Below are 25,814 nucleotides of genomic sequence, written 5' to 3' on the forward strand. Positions count from 1 at the left end.
ACCTTTTTGGACTGGGGGGGCAGGGGATTTTGAAAAGTGGATTCCCCCAAAAAAAAAAAAAGTCCCACGCAAATGGGACTTCGGGTCAAAAAGGGGACTTATGGGCATTTGGGATCCCGTGACCCTCTCTGGTTACGGTCCTGCTTGTCGAACATTTTACCCTCAATTGTTTAAAATTTGGATCCCCTATATTGAGGACTGAACTTATTTTTGGATCCCCATTTTTAGGACCAAAAATTGTTTTGATCCCCTTATATTTTCCAACCCCCACCAAAATATTTATATTTTATGAACACTCCCTAAGCGGGGAACTAAATATAGGTTCAATTTCATTGGGCAATATCAACAACCCTAGATACTAAAATCTACCATTGTGCTGTGCACTCGGGTGTGCACTGACCCTACACTGATCATTTAATAATAGTGCACAATGGCAGATTTTGTATCTAGGGTCTTTGGTATTGCCCAATAATATTGAACGCGTATATGGGTCACATTAGGGACGCATCATTTGATTTCGGGGGTAGTTTTTTGAAAAAAAAAGTTGTGCCAGAGTAAAAAAAATTGCTCCATCAAAAGAAAAAAAGATTGTTCCACCTCAGATCAGACGTCGGGGTGAAAAAAATCTGTGACAGTTTGTGAAGAAAAATTAACCGCATAATTGCTTTCAAATTGCTAATTTTCTCGCGCTTCGAGGAATTTGCGGGGGAATTTGTTCAATTTTTCATCATATTTAATATTTTAGCTTCGAATTGGTAAAGATGATGTGCGCATTTGTGTGTAAAAAGTGATTCTGTGAGCGAAAACACTCGATTCACTTTACTTCGCAGATTTTCATCAAAGTCCACCCCAATGTAAAAAGGAAATCTATGCCACACTGATACATACGTAATGTGGGTATATATGTTTTTTCGTGAGAAATCTTTACACATGATTCTATGTTTTGAAAAAAAAAATCCCAGACATGCATCTCCTTTGAACATTTCCCCCGCGCGCTACGCGCGAAAAACTTACCATGTGAACTCATTTTAACCTAAAAATAATAGGAAAGAAAAAAAGCAAGGTACACCAACTTGATGTGGGGAAATTTTTTTCCCTCGTGTTTTTCACAACAAACGAAATTTAGGTGCTAAAAGGGTAAAAATGGTAAAGATACGGTCTAAAAACAAATTGTTGAAAAATGAAAATAGATAAAACTTCACGATTAATTTGAAAAATGGCCTCACCGAGGAGTAAAAAAGAAAGCCCCACCGAGTTGTTTAAAAAAATTGTCACGAACCCAAGCACCCAGCCCCCTTGATATCTAATGGTGCGTCCCTTAGACACGATTCCAGTACAAAGGTTGTGCAAACTTTTTGTGAATGTCGGAGTGTCAGTCACCCACCACTTGTACTATGTCTGAATGTTTACTTTAGTTATATCACTATTACAGTTGGTTGAAGCAGTGATGTTCATGCCTTCCATGTAGTATAGGGCCAGGTAGTACGGTGTACAAAATTAATTGAGAGAGTGAAAAAATAACTTTTGACTAGATCCAGCTCAAATCAATAATCGAACTGCTTTTTGATAATGGCTTTGACATTGTATTACACTCCGGCATCATTCTATTCGCAGAGGGTAAGTATAAGAGCTTATAAGTACGAGACTGTCATTGGATAATGAGTTCACTTCTATTCGTAAAATGTAATTTACAATACAACCCAGTGAGGGTACAATTTTTAATTCTGACGTCAATCACAGTGTTAAACTGCACAGCAAACAAGATTCGACCTTTGCAGTACTTAAACTACTCCAGCAAAATCAATCGATAAAGTCTAGCCTATCGATCCTCCACATTGAAATGGTGGACTGCACTTATGCCCAACTATGGCACTTGCCAATCAATAATCACCCACTTGAAATCCCCTGACTCGCTGCACTGACCAAAGTTATGGCAGATATGGGAGCTCTGTCATTTACATATCAGGGAGGTACGAACATTTGCAGATGCCCCACATACCCAGTTTTTAACCTACATGTAAGGGGTGGTGCAATAATTATGTATACCCCGGGGTGAATTATAGGGGGGCAAAGATTTTTGGCAGGCCAAAAGGGGGGCAAGCATTTTTGGCAGGTCGAAAGGGGGGTCAAGCAATTTTGGCAGGTCGAAAGGGGGGGGCAAGCAATTTTTGGCACAGATATTTTGGGCACCGTTTCTATATTACGCCCTAAAAAGGCGTAGGAAAATGTTACGAACACGTTCAAATATGCCAAATTTCCTGCTCGATGCGCTCGCATTATATGTTAAGACAATTTAAGGTATAAATTTGTGTTCCCCAAAATCTTGCATGTGTAAGGGGGGGCAAAGATTTTTGGCACGTCAAAAGGGGGGCAAAGGTTTTTGGCACGGCCAAAGGGGGGCAAAGATTTTTGGCACGGCCAAAGGGGGGCAAGCGATTTTGGCAGACCATTTTGAGAATTCACCCCCAGGGGTACACATAATTATTGCACCACCCCTAATGAATACATTATCTTGATTGACAGCAAGTACAAAAAACATCCGTCAAGTGGTTTAGCTTGAATGCCCTACGGAAGAGAGCGGTCTGAAAGTGAGCGATAGTCACTAAAAGTTGCATTCGATTTACACATGGAATTTTGCAGGCCATGCCGTGCCTTAGGCTACTTACTAAAACACCAAAGTGCGAATATTTCCAAATATCTAAATTAGCTAAAAATTTAGGACATGTTACAAAACTATATTTCCTAGAATTTCAGAGAGTACAACAAATATTGGCCGGTTATTTTTCACACAGTGACGTTAATTAGGAAATGCCCTATACCTCTAACATACACTGTAATTTGTAGAGGTGACACCTCAATGGTGAGAGCACTGTGTATTGTGGATAGGAAAATGAACAGTAACTGCAGTATATATGACGTTGTATTTTGGTTTGATTTTGCTTAGTGGTTGTAGCGACGTAAATACAACCAAATTTCAACTTCATCATTGGTTATATTTTGAGCTATTTCGGTTGTCCAAATAACCAACCAAAATAAAATGTTAATATTACGTTTGTTTTCTGACGGTAAGCATGCCAACCAAAATGTAACTGAAAAAAACACACCATAAAGTGTGGTTAGTTTGGAAACTACAATAATTATCGTATAACTATCATTTGTATTTTGTCATTTTGACAACGTCAACATAACCAACCCTATTTTAACGTCAATCGGACATGGCATTGGTCAGTTTGGTAATATCAATATAACCTAACGTGCAAATAACACTGTGTTACTTTACGATGTCGACACAGCCAATGTCGTCGCACAAATACAGTGGGCACAATTTTAATTCTGACGTCAATATGACGTTGCATTTTTTTAGTTTTAGTTTGGTCAGTCGTTGTAGCGATGTAAATACAACCAAACTTAAACTTCATCATTGGTAACTATCGATTATATTTTGATTGTCGAATTGGCCAACCAAAATACAACATTAATATTACGTTTGTTTTCTGACGGTAAGCATACCAACCGAATGTAACTTAAAGCATACACAAAGTTTGCTTAGTTTGGAAACCTAATGTGACCAACAATAATTCAACATATCATACTACTAATAACGCCAGATCTGTAATGTGTGTGTCAGTGTGTCCGTGCTGTGTCAGTGTGTGGCAGCTATTGGCAGCACACCAAATCTTCCAAGTAAACCAGCAGGTTTGGACCTGTCCTGTCCACTGAGATGACCGTCTATAAATAGCTCTGATAACATTGAATACATTGAATATTGGGCTGGCAGTATTGCACAAGCAAGTGTAACAAGTGGCTAGGCTAAAGTAAAAAGTGGCTAGAGTTAATTATTTGAAAGAAACATTAGTATACCCCATGCACCAACATGAGAGGAATCTATATCTAATCTACTAATTCATTTAAAGTTTTCAGTGTTTAATGAATTGGTGCATCATGGTATGATATTGGGCCTACACATGTACATGCAAATCCAGAGCAAGTTTGCGTTTGCTAGGTCATCCAAGGTCAAAGGTCAGGTCAAATTGGAAGTTGCTCCGATCGGGCTGTAACTCGGGTACAACAATCCCTAGCCCTTGGGGAGTATGAAACCGCAAAGGTCATCTGAGGTCAAAGGTCAGGTCAAATTTAAAGTTGCTCCGATTGGGTTGTATCTTGAAGGAAATTATCCCTGACACTTGGGGTGTATGAAACCACAAAGGTCATCCAAGGTCACCTGGGGAGTATGAAACCGCAAAGGTCATCTGGGGTCAAAGGTCAGGTCAAATTTAAAGTTTCTATGATCAGGCTGTAACTCTGGGAAAATGATCCCTGACACTTGGGGAGTATAAAACCGCAAAGGTCATCCAAGGTCAAGGGTCAGGTAAAATTTAAAGTTGCTCTTATGGGGCTGTAACTTGCAGAAAATGATTCCTGACACGTGGGGAGTATGAAAACGTAAAGGTCATCTGAGGTCAAAGGTCAAGTCAAATGTAAAGTTGCTCCAATTAAGCTGTAACTTGGGGAAAATTGATTCCTATCACTTTAGGAGTATGAAACCACAAAGGTCATCTGAGGTCAAAGGTCAGGTCAAATATAAAGTTGCTCCGATCGATCGGGCTGTAACTAGGGAAATGTAGTACAATCAGACAGACTTTCTCAGTCAAACTGAATCTTATTGCACCATATACTCATGAATTGCGCAAAGAGTGTCAAGCTGTTATAAATAGCTCTTACTTAATCTACTTCAAGTTGAAGTTGCAGCAGCAACAACAAATGCTGTTGTTCTCTAGTAACTAATATTTGTATTTGTCATTTTGACAACTTCAACATTCAACAATCAACATAACAACCTCATTCTAACGTCAATCTGAAAATAACGCGAAAATAACACCATGTTACTTTTACGACATCGACACACAGCCAACGTCGTCGCACAAACCTATAGCGGGCACAGTTTTAATTCCGACGTCAATATGACGTTGTATTTTGGTTTTATTTTGATTGTAGCAAAGTAAATACAACTAAATTTCAATTTCATCATTGGTTATATTTTGGTTGTCCAAATGACCAAAGGAACATTAATAGTACATTATTACCAACCAAAACGTAACTTAAAGGAGTATTTCGTGATCCTAACATCCTCTTTTTATGACATTTTTCAGTACATATCCACGAAAAAAGCATATTCCCAAAATTTCAGTTGATTCCGATTTTGCGTTTGCGATTTATGCATGATTATGTGTATTACACTGCTCCATAGACAATACGTTGTAATTTCGTTCTGGTGCACCAGAACGAAATTCAAATTTCGCGATATCTTTGCTAAACGAATTAATCTGCAAGAAATACTTTGTACATAAACATTATGTAGCCAGAGTATTCCAGTGATATAAAAATCTCAACTTTTTTGAGAAAAGTGGGGGATGAGGCTGTGGATCACGAAATGCCCTTTTAAAACAAACACATAGTTTGGTTAGTTTGGAAACGTTAATGTGACCAACAATATTAATTCAACGTATAACTATCATTTGTTTTTGTCATTTTGACAACGTCAACATAACCAACCCTATTCTAACGTCAATCGGACATGGCATTGGTCAGTTTGGTAATATCAATCTACCAAAAAACGTTGACAACGTAAAGAAAGCAGCAAGTTTAAAAGCCCCCACCTCGGCTCACTTTTTGAAACTTGGTCCCATTTTGAATATCAACAGCAATAGCATCATTGCCATTAACATGCCTACTTGTTATTCGTTTAATTCAATCATTGATCATGAACTTAATAATTATTATAAAACAAAACATATATAGGATATTGGCCAAGAACAACCTTTCTGATCGTTCCAGAATGCTGACAACTTAATATCGCATCGGCAAATTAAAGATACATAACACTTCTGCAAATGTTTTAAGTTGATAATTATGACAAAGTTTAAATCAGTATCTTTTACAAATGGGACCAAGTTTCAAAAAGTGAGCCGAGGTGGGGCTTTTTAAACTTGCTGCTTTTTACGTTGTCAACGTTTTTTGGTAGATTTGCTTTTTTTATGAATGAAGCCGAGTAGCTCCAAGCTTGAAAAGTCATCCGGTTACGAAGTACTCCATAAGACGAATAAAGCGAAAAATAGAAGTTTGAATAATATTATCCTTGATTTATGATAATAAAAAATACGAGTATATGTAGCTATACCTATAACTAAAATGTAAGTGGTTCTTTGTAGCCCTGGGGCAATCTAGTTGGATATCCAAATGTCGCCGTTTGTGGTTCTTTGTAGCCCTGCAGGCAATCTAGTTGGATATCTCTATTGAGCGGCGGTTGTTGGCGGTCTTTCGCGGTTCGTGGTATTTCTTTATTCTTCAAACCCTGTCCTCTATCGTGGCTGATTTATTGTTTAAGCTTGTTGGATATCCATATTTCGCGGTGTGTGGTTCTTTGTAGCCCTGCGGGGCAATCTAGTTGGATTTCCAAATTTCGCCGTTTGTGGTTCTTTGTAGCCCTGCAGGCAATCTAGTTGAATATCTCTATTGAGGTGGTTGTTGGAGGTCTTTCGCGGTTCGTGGTTATAATGTTCCTTATCCTTCAAGCCTTGCCCTTTATCGAGGGCTAATTTATAGTTAAAACTTGTTGGACATCCATACTTCGCGGTGTGGGGTTCTTTATAGCCCTGCGGGGCAATCTAGTTGGATATTTCTATTGAGCGGCAGTTGTTGGCGGTTTTTCGCGGTTTGTGGTTTTAATTGGTAGGATATCCATATTTCAAGATTTGTGGTTCCTGATTCCTGCAGGGCAATCTAGCTGGATATCCAAATTTCGCGGTTTGTGGTTCTTTGTAGCCCTGCGGGGCAATCTAGTTGGATATCCCTATTGAGCGGTGGTTTGCGGCGGCCAGTTGAGATTTAGTTGTCCCTTTAATTTCGGGCCGCCCCTCCTCTACATCCCGAGGATGCTTTTCAAAAATTGTAATTATACGGTGTCAAAAATTACTATTACTTGGTATGGTAATTTATCTTACTATGTTGACTTATATTGTTTGTTAAGGTAACTTTCGCGGTTCGTGGATATAATTTCCCGAATCCTTCAAGCTTTGCCCTCTATCGAGGGCTAATTTATAGTTAAAACTTGTTGGACATCCCTATTTCGCGGTTTATGGTTCTTTAGCCCTGCGGGGCAATCTAGTTGGATATCCAAATTTCACGGTTTGTGGTTCTTTGTATTTGCGGGGCAATATAGTTGAATATTTCTATTAAGCGGCAGTTGTTGGCGGTTTTTCGCGGTTTGTGGTTTTAATTTGTAGGATATCCATATTTCAAGATTTGTGGTTCCTGAGTCCTGCGGGACAATCTAGCTGGATATCCAAATTTCGCGGTTTGTGGTTCTTTGTAGCCCTGCGGGGCAATCTAGTTGGATATCCCTATTGAGCGGCGGTTGTCGGCGGTCTTTTGAGATTTAATTTTCCCTTTAATTTCGGGCCGCCCCCTCCTCTACATCCCGAGGATGCTTTACAATAATTTAAATTCTACGGTGTCAAAAATTACTATTCCTTGGTATGATAATTTAATCTTACCATGTTGACTTATATTGTTTGTTAAGTCAACTGGACGTGACAAAATATCCTGCTATGTAGACATTAATTTGTTGCTAAATTGACTTGGCATAATAATTTATTTCGCGAAGACGATATCCATTTTTGGTATGTCGACTTAGCATGAAAATTTATCTTGCCATGTTGATTTGTTTGTTCAGTTGTCTTGGCGAGATATTTTATATCGTCATGTTGACATAATGCTGATAATAAGTCGACATGGCAAGATAATTATCTTGTCAAGTTGTGTCACATAGACGCTTCCGTACTATATATGCTTGATGAATGTTATTTGGATATTTTTTTTCCTGCTGGCCTTCCATACTAGCGGAACAATTTTCCACACCTACAGAGTGTTTGTAATCAACCTACCGGGACGGTATGACAATTGTCATGTTCTACGATAGCTGAAGATGACAGAGAGTCAGGTCTCTGAATCGATTCAACAACCATTCATACATATCACAATCATGTTTTATTGTCCTATTATCATGCGAATTTGCCCGTGGTAGGACAAAATATATTTAAGATGAGAATAACAATGAGTAACGTCGTATTGCATACCCTATAATACCTGATCTAGTTTCTTGGTTATTCAGATTTCTTTTGATCCTTGATGGTGTTGTATCTCATTATGCTGTGTTTTTAAATAGGCCCTTAACACAATAAACAATTTCCATGAGAATCAAACAACTTGCTTTAATAAAAAAATAATATCACAATAGCACTGGATGTTTAAAATTATGTTATCCTTGATTAATGACAATAAATTGTTTAATAAAACATTGAAGAAAAAAATCAGTTGGTCACCGGGTTTCGAACTCGGGATAGCGTATCTGGAGTCAAGCGCCCTAACCATTAGACCACGGGCCTCTGCTATAAATTACTGTGTCGAAATACAGCATTTATTATATAAATGGATGCGTCGTCCGATATGAACAAAAGAATGGTAAAAAACTTGATTTTTTGGCGAATGTGGCTGAGAATTTTTATGTAGGGTATCCAGGAAACTGCTAGGGTATATTTGGAAGTGAATCTGAAAAAGTAGTGTGAAGGTGATAACCAGGTAGACCTGTAGCAGTGTCCAAAAATTCTGGATCAGTATGATTTGCAACTAATTTTCGCTATGAAATACCGCGTGAAATGGAAGCAAAAATATTTGTTTATTACGAACAATGATTGACTGTAGGATTGGTGGCCCTTTTGGAATTAATGAGTTGTCACGATATTACACCTGGGACTGTAAATAACATTTAGCATGGTTTTAGATACATTTTGTACCCAGCGAAAAATAACATCGAACAATAGAAGTCAAGTGTTTTAATGTTAGGTGTAAATATAGTCTCGCGGGAGCATCTGTTATTAGTCTTCTTTATCAGTCTTTTTTTTAAAAACTTGCTGGTCACGGCTACCGCGTGACTCTAATATAACCTAACGTGAAATAACGCTAATTATGTGTTACTTTTACGATGTCGACACAGCCAATGTCGTCGCACAAATACAGTGGGCACAATTTTAATTCTACCGTCAATATGACGTTGCATTTTTTAGTTTTATTTTGGTTAGTCGTTGTAGCGATGTAAATACAACCTAACTTAAACTTCTTCATTGGTAGCTATCGATTATATTTTGGATGTCTAAAGAGGAGAGCGTGGCTTAGCGGTTAAGGCGTTGGACTGTGAATCCAAGGGTGAAGGGTTCGAATCCCGGGTCCGCTTGAGCTCGGCTGGCTCTTTGTGTCCTTGAGCAATACACTTCACTCTACTTGCTTAGTGCTTCGGAGGGGACTTTAAGCTGTCGGTCCCGTGTACATGCATATTTTCTCACATTAATTAATGTAGTGTGCACGTTAAAGAACGTCACAGGCTATTCGAAAAGAGCAGGGGATCATCCCGGTACTGTTGACTGTACCTCAAAAATACACTCATCTACTCTAGGTTCCCGAGTAAAAAATAAGTACAGCTTGTCTGTACACAGTGCGATAATACTCATACATACACACTAAAAACTACGGGGTTATATTTTCCGTGGTCATTTTGAATTGACCACGTTTGGGGTTGTTTTGACCCTTCAAGGGGGTTGTACTGTTTTAATTTTACCACATTCACGAGGTCATTTTAGCCACGACGAACGTGGTCAAAAACTTAGTGGTCATTTTGCCGATACCGTCGCGCATTGATATCAGTTTCAATCTTCCGCTTTGAAAATCTCAATTCATAAATGAGTTTAAACATGAGCTGCAATTAATGTTTGTTGATTAATAAATAAAACTAATTTTTTGACCGAAGTTACCCAATTTGTCAACTTTATAATGACTTGCATTTCGAACTATTTGCACACACGGTGTGCATCGGCTTCCCACGTGGTCACATCAGCGCCATATTTGTTCTGATTGTGCAGCTCAGCGGATTGTCGTGTGTGCTTGTCTGCATGATGGAATATGAAAAGTTAGTTGAAAAGTGAGACTGCAAGGATGCATAGACCCTTATCTATGCACGCAGATTCATTCCAATTTCATGCTGTCGTGGCCGGTGTGTTGGCTGCAGTTAATTGTTATAAGCTTATATCATGTAAGCTTATAATACGTGAACTGTCATAGACGATGACTGACTGCGTGTGAGTGTGATACACAGATGCATTTTGCAGTTTGCTGTTTATGTATTGCTTTCTCTGTGCAGAAACACACTTATGTCCTGGTGGGACCAGCATGACCATAGGCCTACTAAAAAAATCCAAACAACCCCTAAATGTGGTTATTGAGTACCCTATAAAACAACCCTTGCAAATGGGTCATTTCATTTGACCCCGAAATGAGGTCATTAAGTAACCCAATAAGGCAACCCTTTTGAAGGGGTCATTTCATTTGACCCCGAAATGTGGTAATATTTGACCCCAATGGGGTTACTATTTGACCCAAATACGTAGTCATTGCAATGACCCCGACCAATGGGGTCAAAATGACCCCGTTAGTGGTATGGTGTTTAGTTGATAACTATGCCGGGGTCAAAAAATGACCCCGTTTGGGTCATTTTTTGACCCCGTAGTTTTAAGTGTGTATGAGGGATCGAGGCACTTATAAGGAAGGAAGAAGAAGTTTGTTTTCTGACGGTAAGCATACCAACCGAATGTAACTTTATGGAAACGTTAATGTGACTAACAATAATTCAACGTAGAACTAACATTTGTATTTGCATCCATGTGAGCCAAAATAACCGTTCCCCTTCCCCTCCCCCATTTGCTACACTGAGTGGCATAGGTAGGATCTTTGTCGGTCCTATAAGCTGACAAACCAATTTACTATCTTGTGGATCTGCAACTAATAATATATTTTTTACATTTCAGGCTCGCCTTGCGGTTGAAGAAAAGGGTTTGGCATATCGCAGCCACATCATCAGCCTCCACTCCGGTGAAGCTATCGAGCCATGGTACATGCGTATACAACCCAATGGAACGGTACCCACACTTAAACACGGTGAAATAATTAAAACAGACTCCAAAGATATCATTCGATATTTGGATGAAATTACTCCAGATGGTGAGAAATAAAGATTAACTGACCTCTAATACTATAAAGTGTAAAATTATACACATTGTGAAAAGTATTGGTTTTAGCCGCTGTAAGATTGCAGGAACTTTCTTAAGCATGTCAGATGTTTAATAAATACATGACATTATGCACTGCGCGTTTATGTATGTATCTCATGTGATGTGATGACGCAATCACCCTAAGTATTTATACGCATGGTTTCTTTGGCCGGGCAGCAAAACACCCGTTTGCATGGGTCGACGACCTAGTGCAAGGCCGGTCTCGGGTTCGAATCCCTATCAAAACAAACAACTTCTTTGTTTGTTTTCTCTCTTTATTCCTTCCTTCTTTCCCTTCCAGTGAAAAAGCACTGAGGCGTTAGGGTTAGACTGCCGCATCGCAGCCAAATTTATCCGATCTTTGGATCGACCGTCGATGCTGGGATCGATACTTGTTAGTAATGGAAAATAAGTAATCAGAATTAATGGGGACATTTTATTTGGTCGATATACTTTATGAGGATCTGGCCAAACATGCATCGTTGATTATTTAGCATCATTGCATTGGTCATTGGTAGATGTTTCCATTCGTTAGAGAACGAAGTATATTTACGTTATCATATTAAACAAGGTCTGTTGCATTTTCAGCACCCAAGTTCTACCCAGCTTCGAGCACTCCAGGAAGTGACCGTGTGGCCTACTTCACAGACTTAATGCAAACGATTAAGATTGAGAACATCTCGTATGGATCATTATGCTATCGACAACATACTCATGACTGTAAGATGCCCAATAGGTTCGACGTCAAGTACGCTAAACGTAAGTCATCATTTGTCTTAATATTTACATAGCATATTTTGATCTCCTGACAACTTTGTTATGCATTATATTTCCTGAAAATAATCTTAATAATAATAATAATCTTTTATAACCTGCAGTAAAGTTTTCTCGTATTAATGTCGTAATGTGTTGCTGTATAATATGCCTGCGGGGTTTTGAACCTGGTCGACGTACCTACACATCCCCACTGATAGCCAGCATGGATTCATGTGACTCGCAAAGTGAAGTAAACTAGCATTGACTACTAGTCGCCTGACTGTCACAAGAGAGTCAGTTGATTCTACCCGTGGAGTCAATTGACTCTACCTGCGGAGTCTTGTACGACGTGGTAGTTATTGACACTCAATAATTGACACTCAATAATTGGCACTCAATATTGACTCTCAAAAGGAATCGGACCTGACTTTCACTACAGAGTCAATTGACTATACACGTGGGGTCAATTGACTCTACATTCAGAGTCATCGACGAGGTACCCGTGTATTGCTGTGGTAGCGGCCATTTTGCATTAGTATGTTGCTGCTGTTTGCTGCTGTTCAGCATGCTGGTCATACGCAAGGTGTATCATATGTTGGTGTTGGACAGTGTGATGTGGTATTTGGATGCTGTAGGCTAACTTGGTCTTGAGCTAGATTCGACCGGAGAATTTTAACCTGACGGTGAGGTAAAGCTAATAATCGTAAGCTTTCCTACCTGGAAGCTCCTGGAGTCGGACTGTCGAAGTGACCTGTAATGGAGCCGGGGAACTCTATAAATGGAGTATGGGTTACTCTAGAAGCAGATTCCAGGAACTCTCATAAACACTGAAAGTCAAACTGGAGTCTGGGTGACTCTAAAAGCAGAGTCCAGCCACTCTGCAACGGTGACTCTTCTTTTTAGCGGAGTCAACAAATTATGACTCTTAAAGAGAGTCAGATGACTCCCAATATGGAGTCATTTTAGACAGAGTCGCAGAGTGATTGGAATCTGTTTTTAGAGTCATCCAGACTCCAGTTTCTTTCAGTGCCTCCCCGCAATGCCTCCAGTCTTATCTTACATGTTTCCTTTCCAATAGGCTCCCCATGCAGTTTTTATGGGTATTACGAATAAGTTTGAAATGATGAAACTAAATTATATTATATTTATCGTTTACACTCTTGCAGAGACGTGGGATGTTATAGATGACGAAATGCGCAAATTGGCTGAAAAGCATCCCGACTTACGAGAGCATTACCTGGCCAAAGTAAAAGTGCACAAAGAAAGAGATTTGACCAATGAAGAAAACTTCCTTGTTGCATTGAAGGAATGCGATTCAATTATGGCAGAGATTGAAGGACAACTTTCCAAAAAATGGAATGGAAAACTTGGTAAGAGCATACAGAGTAAGATTTATGGTCGTATACTAAGCCGGGATACTAAGCAATCGCATTGAGCGTAGCGTTTTGGATGACGTCGACGACGCATTAATTTCGCGATTTCGCTTTGATATCGATCAGAAGTTGCTAGCAACATGAATAACGATCAACATTAAGTTAGAAAAGCACAATGCACAGTAGCTAGTCCCATTACTCTGATCGCTACCAACATTTGATTTAGTGTTTATGTCAAGTATATAGGCATTGACAGCAGAAATCTAGAAGATAACGCTGATGAAACTTCGGCCAGGCACAGGTGACCTGGTGAAGGGGACGCAGGGGTCTGAATTTCTATTGGTAGGCAAACAATTTGCTACAACTCTCACACAAATCGGAGCAACTTTAATTTTTGGACCCTAAGCAAATTAGAAATTGACCCTTGACCTGTTGCGACACCAGACTAAAATCAGATATTCACATGACATTCCACAATTCTATATCACTCACCTGGATAAAACACATAAAAGTCTTCAAAGCATCTCGCAAAGCATTCTCCATGCTGATTTTCTAGTGAGTGTTAGATGAGGCCCTTGCAGGTGGCCGTATTGTGGAAAATGCTAGTGACGTATATCATCTTGCAAGTCGTACTAAGGCCAAAAAAAATAATGGTTTGTCTCAAAGGTTACGAGTGGTTTGAAAACAAATGCGAAATGCGATTTAAAAAAGAAAAATTATTCCCGACTTTTTTTAATGGTATTTGGAGAAAAACAATCTGATTTTCGCCGAATTTTTCTGGAAAAACTATAAAAAAATTTTTTTTGAAATAAAAAAAATTCCGCATTTCTTTTTTTTTCCAAATCTCACGATTTTACAAATGCGCGCGCGAGCTTTGAGACAAACCTTTTTTTGGCCTAATCAAAATTAAATTTGTATGATGATTAATTTGCTGCAATTTATCTCATTGATATTACAATAATATTATTGTGTTTTCCTCCTATCGTTTTCTTCTTCATCTGTTTCCTATATACTTCTACTTCCTCATGCATTCTTCCACCTCCTTCTTTCTGTCATTTCTTCTCCTTTATTTCATTCTATATCTTCTCCATTCCGATTCCTCCTTAATATCTTGTTCGTCTTTAACATGTTTAATACTCTCCTTCCTTTCTTCTTCACCTTTTGTTTACAGATAACTTCACTGATTCTGATCCTTGGCTTTGTTGTTGTGATCATTTCACCATCGCTGACATCTACCTACTCTTTTACACCGTCTTGTTCTAGCAGGACAAGTGAAAAGAATGTGGGGTGATGGCAAACGTCCATATATTGCGGCCTACTATGCTCGTGTTCTACAATGGAAAAGTTTCCAAAGAGCATGTGGAAGCGCTAATAACTTATTTCTATCGACTGTGGTACCTAAATTGAAACATCAAATGAGGAAGGCGTTCCCACGTTTGTTGGGATTTTCTGTGTTTGCAGCGGCATTGGGGTTTGCTGTTTATGTGCAGTATAAAGGGTTTCCTTCTTGGTGGCCTAATAATTTGAGGCTTAAATTTTAGGTAGACGTCAAAATGGCAAATGGCTTGAAAAAATGCCCATGTCTTTTAGTTTTCCAAAAACAACCCCCCCCCCCCAAAAAAAACACCAAAAAACAAAAACAATATTTCAAGTATAAAACTTAACCAAAGAATCCCTATAAACTATAGAAAATCAACATATTTATTTTGTACCCTTGAACATGTTGAGACAGGTTCGTCAGGTTGCTTTGTTTTAAATGATCTTCCCGTAGAAACTCGACAACGACCCATAGCTATGTGTATTACACTTTCCATAGACAATATGTTGTAATTATTTCGTTCTGGTGTACCAGAACGTAATTCTAATTTCACGATATTTTTGCTAAATGAATTAATCTACAAGATTTTTTTTGTACATAAACATTATGTAGCCAGCGGTTTCCAGTGGTATAAAAATCTCAACTTTTTAAAGAAAAGTGGGGGGGGGGATGATGTTATTGATCACAACAATACCCTTTTAAGTTAATATTCTATACTTTTTAGATTGATATTTCACCCCCGGGGGAGGCACTCCCTATCTGAAATGGCAGGGATGTGCCTCGGCCATGTTAAAAGTAGGGGGCATTCAGGTCAAATGTACAATTACAAAAATATGGGGTCATTCAGTACACAACCTGAATAAAAATGGGGTCATTCGGTATGAAACTTTGAAAAAAGGATGGTCATTGGGGTAACACAAAGTAAAATGGGAGTCATTGAGTACAGGATTGCCAAAAGAGTATCATTAAGTACACATAAATAAGTGCCAAACTGCGTAAAAACAACTTGGCCACCTTGGAAATGTGAAAAATCTCATTATTTCTGGAGGAGAACACAAATACCACCTAAATTTGGGAATTAAAAGGGGGATCATTGGGTATAGCAGGAAATAGAAAAAGGGGTCATTGAGTACATGAATTTTTTAAAGGGGTCATTGGGTAATAGGTAGGACCATAACACAAAAGGATCATTGGGTACAAGCCGGTTTGAAAAAGGGGGTATATCCTGAGGCACATGATGCATATCTGTCATGGAAGTGTCCCCCCGGGATTTCAACACTGAAGTCCGCCGGGTCATAAATAAAGTAGAAGAGTTGAATGTGCTAAAATGTATCGTTACCATGGTTACTCTTGGAAAGATTCGCGATGATTTATAATCCCAAAATGGTATTGAGCAAATCAATAAACTCGCTGAATGCAGCATTTTATTTTATGAATTTTAACACCTCATTTTTTGCGAAGATCAATGTTCAGGCTCAGTGAAGTCCACAAGACTTTTATATCCTTTGCATAAAATCCTCGCATAGTTGACTATCTCCAAAATGGTGTTATTTTTACTTTTCACATAATTTCTTCAGGAAAACAGTCCTGCCTCCTTATCCGCTCTGTTTCCACTAATATTGACAGATGTGTCGTTTCAGTAAAGTCAAATGTTTTTTAATATCACGAATATTAAGTTAAAAAGATGTTACAGTCCGTTCCACATACCTATGTTTAAACAACCTTCATATAAAAGTTACGTAATCAGTCGATACATTTCTTCACTCGAAGCCACCGAAATTCGTCATAGGTACTGCGTTATTAAGAGAAAAACCATGAATTGAGTGCAAGACTAGTGCACCAACATGACTAGCCACATATTTATTTTGGAACACTGTGTTCCAATATCTGTGGACTAGCTAAGCTGGAGACCAAATAAGACACGATTGGGTAAACCTTTTGGTCTACAAATCGGAATGTTTATCATTAGTTAATACCATTATTTAATACGGTTGGTCGAACCGTGCCTTGTATGTAGTAGGGCCGGGTACGTACGCTGTACAAAATATATGGAAAGAGTGAATAAACCAGATCCAGATCGATCGACTTTTTGATAATGGCTCTGACATTGTATTACAACCCGGCATCGTTCTTTTCGCAGAGGGTAAGTATTCACTTCTTTGCGTAAAATGTAATTACAATTCACATTTCATCAACGTTTTAGCGTGTATACGTGCAGCATGATGCAGTCATGTCTACAGTAGAATTCATCTCGACCTTTGCAGGACTTAACCCCATTAAAAGCTATTAAACCAAGATAACACTCATTGAAACAGCTCAACTGATTAAATCGGATCTTCTCTGGTTGTGCACAAGTGTCTGTTTTCATGTGCGATATCGCAATAAAGCTGGTATTATAGCTTCAGTTGGGTAACCGATTATAAAGGAAACGAAAGGAAACAATGGTATGTGTGCCTTTGTTCACGAAATGAGACAATTGCCTGCTTTTTTTAAACCAGCATTCTTGAAAATGAGCAACATAATGATTGTTGACTTAACACGGTTTGGAAATAATTTCTTCATATTTTTGGTGTTATCTGTCGTTTACATATTCTTCCTAAAACACAAAAGTGCGACCCTCTCCAAACACCTAAATTAGCTAAAAATTTAGGACATGTTACAAAACTATATTGTCTTGAATTTTAGAAGAGTACTTTTAATATTGGCCGGTTATTTGTCACACAGCGACGTTAACTAGGCAATGTACTATTACCTATAACATTAACTAAAACACCTAAGTACGAATATTTCCAAACATCTAAATTAGCTAAAAATTTAGGACATGTTAAAAACTATATTTTCTAGAACTTTAGAAGAGTACTTTTAATATTGGCCGGTTATTTTTCACACAGCGACGTTAACTAGTCATATCCCCATACTTTTAACGTAGGGCTATTTGTAGAGGTCACGCGTCAATGGGAAAGAGCACTGTGTATTGTGTATAGGAAAACGGACAGTAACTGCAGTATGGGCAGGCAATATTAAAAGGTCCCGGGTAATAGTTCACCCGCGTATATAGACGAATCCAAGGAGCCAATTCATGGTCAGGATTTGGTCGAACATCTTTGGGTAGCCGCTAGCGCGCGGCAATTTGACAATTCTATACTAAATGGGTCAAAATGGGGTTGATTTGGGTCTAAAATAAACCAAAATGATGATGAAAATGGTAAATTTTGTACTCACACCATTTCTGTCAACTGAGTAAGAGAGGGACTGACTTGCCACTTTGCCCCATAGCTATAATCTCCATTGGTGCTGATGAAGGGCGCGGTGCGGAGGGGTGATGGGATGCGCACATATGCATTTTGTCGATCTTGCAAAATCATTTGTCCACATCACCTCAACGCGCCTGGTCAACATCATTGTAGGCCCAATATACCGGCCCAATAGGGCCTATAATATTACGAAATTATTGTAGTTTTTATCCCCTCTCCATCATGTGATGTGAGAGACACATCTCATACTCTCACCCCTCTTCTACCTCTCCCCTCCCTCCATTTTCCCCCTCTCTCACTCTCTCTTCCCCTTCTCTACCCTTTCTCTCTCTTTTTCCTGCTTCGTCGGGGGGGGTTCACCAATTGCACCTCACCCCATGGCGATGGCCCTGTTCCTCCCTTTCCTTTTCTTTTCCCTCCCTTCCTCCCTTTCCCTTTTCTTTCCCCTCTCCTTCCCTTTTCCTCCCTCTACCGCTCCCTACACCCTTTCCCTTCTCTTTCTCCCTCTCCTCCCCCTTTCTCTTCTCTTCTTTCCCTCCCCCCCCTCCTTTTTCTCTCCCCTCCCCTTCTCCTCGTCCCTTTTTTCCGCTTCTCCGTCCTCATTTTAGGTGTCGGGGGGGGCAGTCTGCCCCTGCCCCCCCGCTGGCTACGCTACTGGTTTTGAGCGTGCAATTGTGCAAATAAAAGCCGCCTAACACCTAGAGAAGATGCAAGGACGAGGAGGGTTAATAGAATAATAGCTAATAATATATATAATGGAGATAATTCCGCAGGTAATCCCGTCGCATCTATTCATACATAGTCCTTTTGTTCGCAAGTATACATCAATGCATAGATACCGCGTGAAGTTAATCCGATTATCCCAACAGCGAATAGACCATGCTGTGTGTTTTGAGACAGGCTTTATATATTATTAGCTATTATTCTATTAACCCTCCTCGTCCTTGCATCTTCTCTAGGTGTTAGGCGGCTTTTATTTGCACAATTGACGCTCAAAACACCAGGTTGGTGCTAGCGGCTACCCAAAGATGTCCGACCAAATCCTGACCATGACTTGGCTCGTTGGATTCGTATGCAGGTCATCCGACGAACCAATTAGTGAAAGTCAGAATCCGCACCGAACTGGTGTTGTGACTGCGGGTGGAAAAGCGCTGCTTCAAAATCAATCTTATATTGTATTGCATTGTAAACTTCCAGCATCCTTTTGTCACACGGGTGATGGAGCAAAGCCTGCATTATTTCACAGGTGGGATGGCCCACTTCAATGGTTGCCATTGATGTGTAGGAATGCGCGGAATCGGTCCGCACAATGTTTTATTGTGTTTTCTATATCTCTGAGACCTACTGGTTTAGAATCTGGCGAATGCCACCCTGGCACCCTGGGCATTATGCAGGGGTCAAAAATTGAAAGTATTCAAATATCACTTTAAAGTATATTACAATTATTTATCTAGGCCCAAGGATCACAAATATGTAATTTTTTCTTTCTCAATACGACCTTTGGTTCAGAAGTTATATGCCACAACAGATAAAGGGTCAATTTCCAGCTTGCATAGGGGTCAAAAATTAAAGTTGCTCCGATTTTCATGAAAGTTGTCGCAAATTATTTGTCTACCAAAAGGAATTCAGAAACATAATAGTTATACATTAGCTCCGATGTCTGGTTGATGAGTTACGGAGACAAATATTACATAGGTTAATAATCTCAATAGGAACATCTGGTGTTTAACCTTTGTTATCATCTATCTTAGTAACTTTACATTGTAGATAGTGTACACTATTATGTTTCTGAATTCCTTTTGGCAGACGAACAATTTTCTACAACTTTCACGAAAATCGGACCAACTTTAATTTTGACCCGTATGGAAACTGGAAATTGACCTTTGACCTTGCAACAATGCTGCACAACAATATGCAGACTATTGTTCATTTGGGAAACAAAGGCCTCACACAGTATTGTTACTGTGCATCCATCCACTGTTTGCTTTGTAATGGTGCATCCCCGGGGGGGGGGGGTTCTTCCTTGTTGAAGGTATACGGGGATGTGCCACGGTTTTGGGGTACCTTTTCAGCGATTTTGGTATATCGATGGGTGGGTTTTCAGTGGAGACCAATGCGACCAATTGGGCGCATTTTGGCAAAAGTGCCCTTAAAGCGCCCAATTATGGCAAATGTGGGTGCTTTTTGGGTGCTTTTTCTTGAAAATTGGTATACTGATGGGTAGCAAAAACAGCAAAAAGTAGGTATAGAGAAAGTCAGCATCCGAAAGTCTGCGTGGCACACCCCCGGGGTGCATCCAACCTAAATTATAATACCTATGGCATCACAACCCATTGCAGTATCGCACAGGTAAATCAGAAACATGTGTTTGTGGACTTAATACGGCTTGGAAATAAGATCTTCATGTATCGATCGACTTTGTGCGCGACTATACATAACAATAGAAGCTGGTGACAAAAGTTCTGAGTGTACAATTAGTAATAATGTTTTTCTTTACATTTCAGGCTCGCCTTGCGGTTGAAGAAAAGGGTGTGGCATACCGTAGCCACATCATCAGTCACCCCTCCGGTGAAGCAATCGAGCCATGGTACATGCGTATACAACCCAAAGGAACAGTTCCTGCACTTAAACACGGCGAAATAATTAAAACAGACTCCAAAGATATCATCCTATACTTGGATGAAATTACTCCAGATGGTGAGAAATAAAGATTAACTGACCTTTATAAACTGCTCAAATAAATAAAGTCCGCAGTCATATAACCCGTCCTACACCAAAACCTGATCTTGTTATGAAAATGTGATTGATACGGTTGTGTGCAGAATCTTGTTAGCTCCAATTTGATACCAAATTTGCTACCAAACACTCAAAAGTGACACAGGCTGATACCAGTTTATGGCATTTTGTGCATTTTCAAAAGTTGCAAATCAAAATGATACAAGCGGTCTAAATTGCTTAGCGTGGCAATGTGGTCAAGCTTGCTTGCCCACGATGAACCCATGTCGACTATCCCAAGTGCGCGCTTTATTCAATTGTTAATTTAAAACGCATGGATTTTAAAGGTCAGTACTTTACTGATGAATACTAGGGCACGATGCTATCGATATGACCTAGCGGTCGTTTCGGGCTATGTCAATGTCGCGCTGTGCCATTAACTTTTACAGGTCGGCGTGGTCCGTTTTTAATTTGCAACTTTTGAAAATGCATCAAATTTCATATACTGATATCAATCTCTGTGAATTTAGAGTTTTTGGTGGCAAATTTGATATCAAATTGGAGCTAACAAGATTATGCACACAACTTTATCAATCAAATTGTCATAACAAGATCAGATTTTAGTGTAGGACGGGTAAAATAAGTGCGGACTTTCTTTATTTGAGCAGTTTACACATTGTGATGATTGATCCATTTGTCATCCTACCCCCTCTGAGCTGCCCCTGCACCTAGGCATCGCAGCTAAATTTATCCGATCTTAGGATCGACCGTCGATGCTGGATCGATACTTGTTATTAATGCAATATAGATAAGTAATCAAAATTGGTTAATCGATGCCTGTTATTTTTTCAGCACCCAAGTTCTACCCAGATTCCAGAATTCACGGGAGTGACCGCGTAGCCTACTTAACAGATTTGATGCAAACGATCTCGGTTGAACAAATCAGCTTTGGATCATTATGCTATCGACAATATACTCAGGACTGTAAGCTGCCCAATAGGTTCGACGTGAAATACGCCAAACGTAAGTCATAATACCATTGTCTTTCTTTTTTTCATAATTTGTTTGGTGGATCCGAGTGATGAAGATTGTTCATGATACCGTTCAATCTAAAGTAAAATGCAATAACAGCCCAAACGGTAATACAAATACCACCAGTGATAAAAACGTTCATTTATCAATTATCTGTAGACATCAACTCGGACCAGTAAAAGCAAGTCGGACGCTTTGCTCGTTGCGACAAATATTGCATTTTCGGTCCGATTAATTAGCTCAAGTTGTTCGGGCCGTTGATCTCAACGTTTCATTGTGAAAACTCTGCGGCAAATTGACATGATGATTTCACACTACCAAATAGAATTATATGGTTGTGCGCCCTTAATTTTACTTCTCAGAAAAAAAAACTTGCATTCATTTATGCATTAAAATGAGTAGAAATTTGCATACTTTTGGCATGATTAGTAATGTTAAATACTGCAAGTGTACCACAGATGGGAGAGATCGAATAACTTTTAATGATTTTAAGCAGCCTTTTCTTTACAGAAACACTGGCATGAATTTGCCTGTAAAATAGGCAATTCCCGGACATCGTAGACTTCGAGGGCCAGTCGTAAAAATGATGACGGTCAACCTATATTTATTCCCAGCCAAAGGGATCAGGCATGGGCTGATTTCAACCATCATAGCTGTCGCTTAAAACTGAGTCGCTCCTGTGAAGAAAAAATGACGTTTTCTTAAGGCAAATTTAGCACATATCTCTATGGGACTCTGATTTGGTGGTGTGAGATCTGATTGAAGCTGCGTAATAGTACGACATTTTTTTGCTTTTTGCGAGCATCGTTCCCTTTTGTCCCCGACAGACGTCAATAAAGCAATAAAACCATAATAGTGGTATAAAAATCTCAACTTTTTTTGAGAAAGTGGGGGATTGATGTTGTGGATCACAACAATGTCAGACATCGCATTTTCACTCCGCAGCGATTTTCGGTCGTCCAATATAGTCAGCCTAGTGGGTCTTTGACATAACAAATATTCGAATTCTCTCGGTCAACGTGCGCTTATTGTTCATACTTCATGTTTCACTCTAAAACACTGTGACTCCAAATATGAACTTAAATCGACCTGCAATATAACCTGCAATAAAGTTTTGGCGTTATGGTTTATATTATAATTTGCCTGGGGGGTTGAGCCTGTCCAACTTCCCTCCTGTATGATTTAGGCTGTTTTCCTTCTCTTGTGTTTTTACGTGTATTACGAAATGAAATGAGAAAACTAAACTGAATCATAATTTATCGTTTACACTTTTGCAGAGTCATTTGATGCAATGGGTGACAAAATGCGCAAATTGGCTGAAAAGCATCCCGACTTACGAGACTCTTACATGGACAAAATCAAAGTGCACGAAGGCAGAGACTTGACCAATAAAGAAAACTTTCTTGTTGCATTGAAGGAATGTGATTCAATCATGGAAGAGATTGAAGAAGAACTGGCCCAAAAATGGAATGGAAAATTTGGTAAGAGCGTACAGAGTAAGATTTATGGTCGTATCAATCTTAATGATCGTATTGAGCGCAGCGTTTTGATGACGCATTTCGCGATAGCGCCAGCCGAGATATCGATCAGAAGTTGGTGGCAACATGAGCAACGGTCAACAACGTTAACGCGGTCTATCGGAACAAAACAAATCACAGTAGCTAGTCCGATTACTCTGATCGCTACAGCATTTGAGTACTAGCGATTTGGGTCTGTAAATAAATTGCGTACTAGCATGATAATACGACCGACCATTAGATTTAGTTCTCAAAATTAGTCGCTGAGAGTCTGAGATCTGCCTGAGGTGGATCGTTAATAATATTAGAGAGCTTGCGATTTCAAAACGTACGTATCATACGTCCGTGCATCTTTTCAAAACCCCGTCACATGAGAGTGATATAAATCAGATATTATTACATCAAGTTCCACAACCCCGCATGTCACAGCATTTTAAGTCTTCAAATCATTATTGAAGAGGCGTTTCTAGTAAAGGCCATTTTAGATGGAAACGCGTAAGACGTATTAGGGTCTCGCGGTAGCTGTGACCAGAATAAACGACTGATAAAGAAGACTAAAGAGATTCTCCGCGGAATAAGACATAAACGTTTGAGTACTTGAGTTTTATTGTTCCATGATATTTTTCACTTAATACAAAATATATCTAAAACCATGCTAAATGTTATTTACTATCACAAGTTTAATATTTTTAAAAACTCATTCAAACAGTGACACCATGTACCAATCCTAAAGTAAATCATTTTTGAAAAATATACAAACATACTCGATATTTCATAGCCAAAATTATTGGATACGGATATCCAAATGTTTTGAAAATTTCTGCAGCCATAGCTACGAATCACTTTCGCACTACTTTTTCAGTTGAACTTTCACTTATAGGCATACCCTAGAATATTCTGAGCTCCATTTTCCAAAAAACTTTCCCAATTCTTTTGTTCTATCCCCCGGGACGCATCCATTCATTATGATAAATACTGTACTTTCACAAAGCGATTTACCGCAGAGTCCCGTAGCCTCGTGGTTAGGGCGTTTGACTCCTGATCCGGTGGCCATTGTTCAAAAACTAGGAACCACTTGATTTTGTTTTCAATGTTTTATTCAACAATTTATTGTCATAACCAAGGATAACCTAATTTTAAACATCTAGTGCTATTGTGATTTTTTCGTATTATTATTCTGCCTCTGCTGTTTCCTTTTTGTTTTACAGATAACTTCACTGATTCTGATCCTTGGCTTTGTTGTGATCATTTCACCATTGCTGACATCTACCTGGCTACACTTTTACACCGTTTTGTTCTAGCAGGGCAAGTGAAACGAATGTGGAGTGATGGCAAACGGCCATATCTTGCGGCCTACTATGCTCGAGTGCAACAACGGAAAAGTTTCCAAAGAGCATGTGGAAGCGCTAATAACTTATATCTATCGGTTTTGTTGCCTAAACTGAAACATCAAATAAGGAAGGCGTTCCCGCGTTTGATGGGATTTTCTGTGTTTGCAGCGTCATTGGGATTAGCTGTATATGTGCAGTATAAAGGTTATCCTTCTTGGTGGCATAATAATTTGAAACTTAAATTTTAAGGGATCTGGAATGAGCGTTTTGACAGTATTTTTTGTCGAACATGAGAGCATATCAGACATATCAGACATACATTGCATTCTGAATACGAAGAATGTCTTTCTGATATCAAATAATTTTCATTTTTTTAAATTCACGATATAATACAAATTTTATGACAAATTATGAAAATTTGATATTTTTCACATTTTTGATATATAACAAAAAAGACCTAATTTGTTTTGGTGTTTTGGGAAAAAATCCATATATTCAATACGAAAGGTCAACATTTTCAATTGATCGTCGGCTTTTCATCCCACCTACAGACATCTTAAGTATAAATCATCAGATTTATAAAGTTTACTTCGAGTACTGTTAAATATCAAAAATATCAATTTTAATCATTTGCCATAAAATGTGTATTACATTGCGAATTTCAAAAAATCAAAATTATTTGATATCAGAAGGACATTCTTCGTATTCAGAATGCAATTCGATATGTCTGAGTGCTCTAATGTCCCACAATAAATACTGTCCAAACGTTCATACCCCTTCCCTTAACAGTACGCTTCGAATATATTTATACGTTTTTGTAAATACGCACGTGACCACCTCCGCGCTGCCATAACAGCTTATAGACAGTAAGTCTCGAAGTGACCTTCTAAATAGCGGGTGGTCTTCCTATACATTTGAATGCATAAGCGAAACAACATATGAAATTACTGTGCAGCAAAATGGTCTTTTTTGTTCAACTTTGTGATTATATCGTTGAATATTTTTCCCGTCGTCAAATACTTTCAAAATGTTGTTTTTGAAAACACATTATAAATTCGGAATTCCCCCCATGTGTAATAAATTATTAATACTTAAATTTGATGATATTTATCTACAGAGTTTCTATCCTTTTCTGTATAGTGATAATAGTGGTCAATGCATGAGGATTTGGTCACGCTTGCTGGTCTTAGTATGTCCTGCCCATGGGTCACTTGCGTATTTATAAAAACGCATTTATAAATATAGTAGAAGCATACTGTTAAAGATTAATTAGATATCACTAATCTCAACTTATGTAAATGATACTCTCCTACGTTACTTATGTTGATAGTCCACCACTCCAAACAATACGTGTGCTGTGCG

At 38.9% G+C, this 25,814-nt stretch overlaps 1 protein-coding gene and 1 pseudogene across 1 annotated transcript; both read left to right on the forward strand.

The window, feature by feature from the left end:
- The first annotated feature begins 1,396 nt into the window (after nucleotides 1-1,396).
- On the forward strand, nucleotides 1,397-14,896 carry LOC140172417 (ganglioside-induced differentiation-associated protein 1-like; annotated as a pseudogene).
- A 1,715-nt stretch (nucleotides 14,897-16,611) lies between these two features.
- On the forward strand, nucleotides 16,612-24,813 carry LOC140135536 (ganglioside-induced differentiation-associated protein 1-like). The gene is made up of 5 exons (XM_072157073.1): nucleotides 16,612-16,746; nucleotides 20,362-20,554; nucleotides 21,425-21,595; nucleotides 22,882-23,085; nucleotides 24,330-24,813. Exons 1-5 carry the CDS (start codon nucleotides 16,699-16,701, stop codon nucleotides 24,698-24,700), a joined length of 987 nt encoding a protein of 328 aa, XP_072013174.1. The 5' UTR covers nucleotides 16,612-16,698; the 3' UTR covers nucleotides 24,701-24,813.
- Nucleotides 24,814-25,814: the final 1,001 nt, after the last annotated feature.

Source organism: Amphiura filiformis, chromosome 16, assembly GCF_039555335.1.
Source record: "Amphiura filiformis chromosome 16, Afil_fr2py, whole genome shotgun sequence".
In the NCBI taxonomy this organism is placed as follows: domain Eukaryota; kingdom Metazoa; phylum Echinodermata; class Ophiuroidea; order Amphilepidida; family Amphiuridae; genus Amphiura; species Amphiura filiformis.